Source organism: Aquarana catesbeiana, linkage group LG01 (genome assembly GCF_042186555.1).
Source record: "Aquarana catesbeiana isolate 2022-GZ linkage group LG01, ASM4218655v1, whole genome shotgun sequence".
NCBI lineage: Eukaryota > Metazoa > Chordata > Amphibia > Anura > Ranidae > Aquarana > Aquarana catesbeiana.
In genome coordinates this window covers 878,591,673-878,600,806 of record NC_133324.1, presented here as the reverse complement: position 1 = coordinate 878,600,806, position 9,134 = coordinate 878,591,673, and the positions used below count along the sequence as shown (strand labels likewise).

Sequence of the window (9,134 nt, the reverse complement as noted above, 5' to 3'; positions counted from 1 at the left end):
AAGCCTCTTCTAAAGATGATGCACAAGAAAGCCCGCAAACAGTTTGCTGAAGAGAAGCAGAAAGGCCCCTTTCACACGGGCGGATAGAATTCAGCTTTTAGCTGCGGATAGATCAAGTTATCTACCGCAGTTAAACTCACACAATGCTTTCCTATAGCCCCATTTACACACTGCATTTAGCAATGGTTTTGTTACATGGGGTTTGGGGAAAAAAATAAGTTTGAGTGCGTCCAGGACCGATTTATTGCAGCTATCTGCACATAACTGTAGGTAATCGCAGTGTACTATTTCACCTGCAGATAGCAGCGGCAACAAAGAAAGAAAAACAACAGGAAGCACATCAGAAATGTCAAGAATTTTCCAACGCAGCCGCATGTAAACCCAAGTAAACGCAGCTAATCGCAATGTACAACTGCAAGTGATCGCTGTGCCTGGAGTCTTGGAATTTCAAAATAACAAAACATGCTTTTAACAGCAGCAGAACAGCTGCCTGTGTGAAAGAGGCCTAAGGACATGGATTTCTGGAACCATGTCCTGTGGTCTGATGAGACCAAGATAAACTTATTTGGTTCAGATGGTGTCAAGTGTGTATGGCGGCAACCAGGTAAGGAGTACAAAGACAAGTGTGTCTTGCCTACAGTCAATTATGGTGGTGGGAGTGTCATGGTCTGGGGCTACATGAGTGCTGGGGAGCTACAGTTCATTGAGGGAACCATGAATGCCACATGTACTGTGATATAGTGAAGCAGAGCATGATCCCCTCCCTTTGGAGACTGGGCTGCAGGGCAGTATTGATAACGACCCCAAACACACCTCCAAGATGACCACTGCTTTGCTAAAGAAGCTGAGGGTAAAGGTGATGGACTGGCCAAGCATGTCTCCAGACCTAAACCCTCTTGAGCATCTGTGGGGCATCCTCAAACGGAAGGTGGAGGAACGCAAGGTCTCTAACATCCACCAGCTCTGTGATGTCATCATGGAGGAGTGGAAGAGAACTCCAGTGGCAACCTGTGAAGCTCTGGTGAACTCCATGCCCAAGAGGGTTAAGGCAGTGCTGGAAAATAATGGTGGCCCCACAAAATATTGACACTTTGGGCCCAATTTGGACATTTTCACTTAGGGGTGTACTGACTTTTGTTGCCAGCGGTTTAGACATTAATGGCTGTGTGTTGAGTTATTTTTAGGGGACAGCAATTTTACACTGTTATACAAGCTGTACACTCACTACTTTACATTGTAGCAAAGTGTCATTTCTTCAGTGTTGTCACAGGAAAAGATATAATAAAATAGTTACAAAAATGTGAGGGGTGTACTCACTTTTGTGAGATACTGTATATATATTTAAAGAGGAAGTAAACCCTGATGAGTTTACTTCCTCTTTGTTTCCCTGCAAAGGTAAAGCATTATGTGTCACTTACCTGACAAGGGAGCCTGCAATGTCACCGCTGTCCCTAAACCTACATGGTTTAGGAGATATTTCTTGCACCTACAGGTAAGCCTTAATCTAGGCTTACCTGTGGGTAAAAGTGGTCTGTAAGGGTTTACAACCACTTTAAATGTGTGTGTGTATTATTTTTTTGTTTCTGCATTAAGTATTCGATTTTGGGATATTTATAACACATGATGATTAATGAGGATGTTTCTATTTGATCAATGCTGTAATTTATAATATTTATTTGTAAGGGGTATTATATTTATTTTTAGCTGCTGATTGATTTATTTTATATATTTTTTTTCTTTTCACACACATCTGATCCTTGTAGGGGATTTTTGTTTTATAGTGTGGAAGGGTTTATTTATTTATTTAGAAATATATATACACTTATGATAATAACATTTTTAATATATTTAGAAAACTAAGTATCTGTTTTGTTGTGTTTTGTTTTTTTTTTTTCTTATTCTTTGAGAATAGTCTTTTTTTTTTTTGTTTATATATGCTGAATGACACGAATTGATGTGTAGTCTACATGGGTGGAATAGATGATAGAATTCGAAATAATCTCCTATGTATTGAGTGAGAAAACTTGCATGCCCCCAGCACACACATGAGACAGGAGTGCAGTCCCTGCAGAGCCATGTCTCCTCCTGTGTGGTTGGGCCAGAAGAAGCTGCTGGGGAGGGGCGAGCTGTGATGCTGCAGAGAAGGAAGCAGATGACAGCAGCATAGAAGAAGAAGAAGAAGAAGAAGTGACAAGCAGCGGTTGCTCGGGCTCTGCAGTGGCCTCATTCACCCAGCCCGATCTCCGCCTCTTCAGCACCCGTGTGCTGTCCTTGTTATCGTGCTGCATGGACGGGATGCTCGGGATGAGGATGACGCTGATCTCGGTGGCTCGCTGCTCTCTCCTCTGCTAGCCTGTACCAGTATGGATGTTGCTCTTGCGGCGACCTCTGCTGATTCCATCAGTCCGCTGCGGAGAGGCATGCTGACATATCCTGCTGTCAATGGGCGAGGACGTAGACACCCGAAAAATTAACCATAGCTTTCTCCGGGACCATAACTATGTGACTGAAGGTAACCCCCCCCCCCCCGTGCCCCCTTCACCCCCCTCCCCCCCATCTGTGCCAGTCCTTGTGCTCTATGTGTGTCTTGTCATGGTAGTCCCCTTATCTGCAACCTATTCATTTATGCAAGGATCAGCTGCATGCATTCAGTGCCAACAGGGACCTAGCAATAGCTGGCATCTTTATCTTCTACATTTCATTCTATTGGGCTGTGGGATCAGGGTTAGGTGCAGAACTGAAACCAAATTATTTGTGTCCGATGGATCAGGGCTTCATATTGTGCCAAGAGGGACCTAGCAATGACTGGCACCCTTTTTTTAGAGATTTAATTATATAGGGCTCGACTGCACAGGCAAGTTTTAGGTGCAGAATCGCACGCCTTGAAATGCGGTTGCCATCGATTTAATCGCGTCCTATCGGGGGCTCATACAAGGGGCTCATACAGCGAACCTACCGATGGCTGGCATCCTTATTTTATACATTTATTTGTGTAGGGCTGTGGGATCAACTAGACAGGGGAGGTTTAGGCGCAGAATTTAAATGCAGTTACCTTCACTTTAAATTGCTTCCTATAGATCAGGGGGTTGGTACAGTGCCAAGAGAGACCTAGCAATGACTGGCACCCTTTTTTGGAAATTGAATTATATAAGGCTCAACTGCACAGGCAAGTTTTAGGAGCAGAATCGCGCGCCTTGAAACGCGGTTGCCATCGATTTAATCGTATCCTATCGATCAGGGGCTCATACAGCGGACCTACCGATGGCTGGCATCCTTATTTTATACATTTATTTATGTAGGGCTGTGGGATCAACTACACAGGGGAGGTTTAGGTGCAGAATTTAAATGCAGTTACCTTCGCTTAAAAATTGCTTCCTATAGATCAGGGGGTTGGTACAGTGCCAAGAGGGACCTAGCAATGACTGCCCCCCCCCCCCCCCCCCCGATTTAGGGCTCAACTATACAGACAAGTTTTAGGTGCAGGATTGTGCACATTTAAATGCAGTTGCCATTGCTTTAATCGTGTTCTATGGATCAGGGTTTCATACACTGCCAACAGGGACCTGTCAATGACTGGCATCTTTTTTTTTTAGAGATTTAATTGTATAGGGCGCAAATACACTGCCAGGCTTTAGCCACAAAATTGTGCACGTTTAAATGCAGTTGCCATTGCTTTAATTGCATCCTATTGATCAAGGGTTCAGTGCTGCAGTGCCAAGAGGGACCTAGCAGTGACTGGCTTTTTTTTTTTAACTATATAGGGCTTAACTACACTGGCGAGCTTTAGATACAGAATTGTGCACATTTAAACACAGTTGTTACCGCTTTGATTGTGTCCTATTGATCAGGGAATCATACAGTGTCAAGTAGGACCTAGCTATGATTGGCATATTTTTTTTTAATTTGATATATATATATATATATATATATATATATATATATATATATATACTGGCAAGTTTTAAGTGCAGAATTTAAATGCAATAAGCACAACTTTAATTGCGCCCTCTCATTCATGGGTATTTTACAGTACCAAGAGGGACCTAGCAATGATTGGCATCCTTTCTTTTTTTTAATTATCTAGGGTAACACTAATGAATAAGGCCACAGTGGTGTGCTTTAGGCATAGAATTTAAAGCCAGTTGTAATTGTGTCCTATCAATCAATGGTTTATACATTGCCAAGAGGGACCTAGCAATGGCTAGCATCCTTTTTTTTAATGTAATACTATAGGGCTAAACTGCACTGGCAAGTTTTAGGCACAGGATGGTGTGCCTTAAAACACAGTTACCACCACTTTAATTGCATCCTATTGATCAGGGGTTCATACAGTACCAAGAGGGGGCTAGCAATGGCTGGCATTTTTAAAAATGTACATATATATGGTAGATCTAAACTACACTGCTTTATTTGCGTCCTATGACTCAGATTTATACAGCGCCAAAAGGGATCTAGCAATGGCTGGCATCCTTTTTTTTGTAATAATATGTATTATAGGGCTTTAGGCTCAACTACACTGGCAAGTTTCCAGCGCTTTATTTGCCTCCTCTCAATAGGTGTATACCATGCCATAAAGGGGCCTGGCATTTTCTGGCATCTTTACTTTTTAAATTAATTATATAGGGCTAAACTACACTAATGATAAAGGCTAATGTCTAAACTACACTAGTGAGTTTTAGGCACAGAATTTAAACGCAGTTGTAATTGCGTCTTTTCCATCAGGGGTTTATAGAGAGCCAAGAGGGACCTAGCTGGCATCCTTTTTTTTTAAATGTAATAATATAGGGCTAAACTACGCTGGCAAATTTTAGGAATTTAATTTTGTGCCTAAGGAATGCAGTTGCCGCCACTTTACTTGCGTTCTATCATTCAGGGGTTCATACAGTACCAAGAGGGACCTTGCAATGGCTGGCATACATTTTTTTTAGCAAATTATATAGGGCTAAACTACACTGGGGCGTCTAAGGTGCAGAATCGCATGTGTTTACCACTTCTTTATTTGCGTCCTATCGATCATGGCTTTATTGCATGCCAAGAGGGATAAAGCAGTGAATGGTATCCTTTTTAGTTAAATCATATAGCGCTAAACTACACTAACTAATAGGTCTAAGGTCTAAACTTCAGTGGGGAGTTTAAGGTGCAGAATCGCAGTTGCCACTGATTTAATTGTGCCTTGTCAATGAGATGCGGCATTCTATCTAGCAGATACAGAAGAACACTTTTGTGATTTATCATTTACATAGGACTATTGGCAGTTGTCCAAGGAGCTTACACTAATGTAACCTGAAGCAGGCATAGCAGCACCCACATTTGTTTTAGCTCATTCATCTGTAGGTGGGTTGAACAGCTTAGAATCATGCATGTCTGAACGTTACCTCCACTTTAATTACGTTCTATCAATCAGATGCAGCTTTTGATCTAGCAGATGCAGAAGATCTTTCTTGTGATGAAGCCCTTGCCATGGGTAGGGGCCCCTGGAGCCTACAGTCCCATGCAACCTGCAGCTGCCCTAGTGGCACCCACACTAGTTTTAGGTAGGAACCTAGTCATCTATAGATGGGTTGCACAGTGCGGGGTCATCAAAGGATTCACAACAGTCCCCGCTGAAAGGAGTTTACAGTCTAACGATCCTGCCACAATTACAAACCTACACAAAGAAGATACTGGTAGTGTCCCAGGTAGAAATTTCATCCAGGGCACCAGTGCTGTAGGGTGGCATCGCCAATCCATCCGGTACTAAAGAGGTTAATTCCTGCAGACAGAAATATATTCAGGTTCAAGGGAAGATGTAGGTGGATTATACTTTGCCTTTCAGGCTTGGGAGGTATTAGCAGCAGCAGCAGCCTATGTATTTTAAAAAAAAAAAAGTAACATTGTATAATCTACGTCTCCTTTGGGGAATGCGTATGTGCGGTTATTTCAATATAATGATATATATGGCAAGATTTGCCTCATGAATTTTCAACGACCTTATTTTTAAGCGCTATGGCTAAGCTGTGTGCAGGACTGGCGGATAAAGTAATCATCTAATTGTTCTGTATTAAATTCAGGGACGCTGATTGCAAAAGGTGGCGTAGCTCGTCATAGATGTAAGCAGCTCATGGTTGGTTTTGCCGGAGATTAGAGAGAAGTGGTAATAAAATATCCAGCAGCAAGGAGGAGATAAATTAAGGAATAGGTTGCCTACTCTTCTATCACAAGATAGGAATCCCCAGTGTACAATCTATAAGCTGAATGGCGGCATAGTTTCTGGCTCTCAGGAGAAGGACACAATGGAATCTAGCGGAATGAATGTCATTATTGATATTCTGGGGTTTCCAAACATTGAAAGACAACTGTGCTTTTACAAACAATTGCTGGACTGCAAATAGAAAGCAATCCTGTGCCAAATTGTACATGGAAAAGGGTAATTCATAAGAGGGGCAGATGCACAGGGTTGGTGCGGTGGCCTCCAGCACTCAACTCTTGGTGTTATACTCAAGGCTGGTTGAAGAAACTAGATCAGGCTGCCCATTATTTGCTATAAACTTACCTGACCTTGCTCCCTTCATCTCTATCTAACGGCAAACTCCTGCTCTTATGTCGCGTACACACGACCGGTTTTGCCGTCGGAATACACTCCGAAAGTTTCTCCGACGGAATTCCGCTCAAGCGGTCTTGCATACACACGGTCACACCAAAGTCAGACCTTCCAGAATGAGGTGACCTACAACACGTACGACTGGACTAGAAAAAGGAAGTTCAATAACCAGTAGCCAATAGCTTCCATCTCATACTTGCTTCAGAGCATGTGTCATTTTTGGTCCGTCGGAACAGCATACAGACGAGCGGTTTTCCCGATAGGAATTGGTTCCGTCGGAAATATTTAGAACATGTTCCATTTCTAGGTCCGTCAGAATTTTTGAAAAAAAAAGTCAGATGAGGCACACACACAATCGGAATATACAATGAAAAGCTTCCGTCTGACTTTTTCTGTCGGACCTTCCGCTCGTGTGTACGCAGCTTAACTGGACCCGGAAATTGGTTATGTAGAAATGTACAATTGTTAAGTTATCTTTTAACTGGGGACACCAGGACTGTATTTACCATAACGGCAGAAATGGACAGCATAAAGCCTCAAAATTGGAAAACTGAGACCTTGTTTTTTTACTATGTTTGTTTTCCTGCTTGCCACTTCTGATAATTTGTGGTTATTTTACAGTCCAACTCTAGGAATTAGACAAAGTTTAACCTTCAAAAGGTGCTCTGCCTCAAAGTGCAAAGGTTACCTGCTAATTTAGTCTAATGGTGCCGGAATAAGGAGTAATACTGATTTCTATTCCTTGTTCCAAGAGGGTTCTTCCAGCAGTGTAACCGGCCCCAGGAAGCTTCCTCTCTAAGGTGCTGCTTTCCGCATTCGCACTCCTGTCTCCTTCATGAACAATGCAGGATTCATAGCCCTGCATTGTACGTGATATACCAAGGGACCTCTTGGAGCACCAGAGGAAGTGAGTGCTGGAGCCGCTGAAGTGGGTGTAAGGTAGGTAATACAGGCTCTTTAGCTTCCCCTAGCCCAGTGATGGCGAACCTTGGCACCCCAGTTGTTTTGGAACTACATTTCCCATGACCCTTATCTACACTGCAGAGTGCATGAGCATCATGGGAAATGTAGTTCCAAAACATCTGGGGTGCCAAGGTTCGCCATCCCTGCCCTAGACCTAAGGAGCATTTAACTTTTGCAGTGTTGGGGATAAGCCAGTGTGGGTGGTTTTTATCTAATTCATGGAGTTGGGCTCAGAAGGTTCTTAATAGTGGCCACATGCTGCCTCCAGTACCATACTCTAGCAGTAATTTGAACTAAATGAATCCCATACCAAGTCAAGGAACTTGTACAATAGGGTGTCACCCTAGATGTGCCTAGGGCAGCATGATGTCTCAACAGAATCTCGAGGGCCACATATTTAGAGTGCATGAATCACAATAGTATTGTTCTATTCATAGATCCAGGGCTTTATTTACCATAAGACACTTAAAAAAAAATTTCAAAAGAGTGTTCTATTTATAGATCAGCGGTCTATAATACAGGATTTTCCATAATACATGATTGGGTCAGTTCCAATGACAGTAGAGTAGGAAGGTGCAACTGCAAACCAGAATTCTATAATTTGTGAGTTGCTTTTTTATTTTATTATTTCAAAATTTCCTGGCCACCTTGGGACGCTCAGGTGAAAAGATATAAGAACCGACGAGGGAGGGGTACAGGGCAGTCACATAGAGGGCCATCTTGGATGAATGGGTGACAGTGGAACATTAGTTCTGTAAATAGTGCAGACCGCATATAATGTATATGGTGCAGCACATTGCAGAGAATATTGAACCACATGCAGAGGTAGCTGCTCTATTCTGGACTAAAGCTTAGTGTGCCTATTACAGCCATAGAAATTGCACACAATCCATAGAGTGGGAATGGACTCCCAGAAACCAATTAGCCAGAGCATCTTAAAAATTCCAACTGCTGTTTTAATAACCATACACTTAACCTGAATCATCTCCCCTGTGCAGTTAAGCATACATTTAGGGCACCTTTTTGTGCTGCAATGATGAGACTCCTAAGCGCATTCGCAGGAGTGATGTCATTGTGGCCCTGCCAAGTAAGTGACCGACCAGTCCAAACCTGGAAGAAAGATCAGGACAAGATGGAAGCGCCTGTAACTAGTGGGACAGTACAGCCCTGGAGGGGATTGTTTGGCAGGCAAGTCTAGGTCTAGACTAGGATTGTGATTGATTGCTGTGAATTACTATATGTAAAGTGTTATTAAAGTGGATGTAAACTCTCACATATACCCAGTAAAGTGAACAGCCTCAGATGATACACAGGGATGAAACAAATCTCCCTACATAAGTTTTACATGTATATCTGCTGTCTTTCCCTTTCTATATTCTTTAGAATTCTTACATTGGGTTAGAATTTTCACTTCCCCATTCAGCTGTAGGAGTGTATTCTTGGCTTACACTAGGAGACAGCTGATGGGAGGAAAAGCATACACCCACCCTCCACATAGGTAGAAGAAGGAAGATACTTTCAGAGCTGCTAATACTTTCAGACAAGCTCTCTGCTAATCTATTTATAGCAACCCCCCACCACACATATTTTC

At 42.6% G+C, this 9,134-nt stretch overlaps 1 protein-coding gene across 4 annotated transcripts in view; it reads left to right on the top strand.

The window, feature by feature from the left end:
- Positions 1–2,068: 2,068 nt before the first annotated feature.
- The window catches only part of PPP2R2C (protein phosphatase 2 regulatory subunit Bgamma), a 223,417-nt gene continuing 216,351 nt past the window's right edge, over positions 2,069–9,134 (top strand). For 2 of the 4 annotated variants that reach the window (XM_073610424.1, XM_073610436.1), the window contains exon 1: positions 2,070–2,512. In XM_073610424.1, the coding sequence (XP_073466525.1) occupies positions 2,443–2,512 (70 nt within the window). In that variant the 5' untranslated portion in view covers positions 2,070–2,442. Of the gene's footprint in view, positions 2,513–9,134 lie in introns of all 4 variants that reach the window. The other 2 variants (XM_073610433.1, XM_073610418.1) reach the window with 2 other exon arrangements.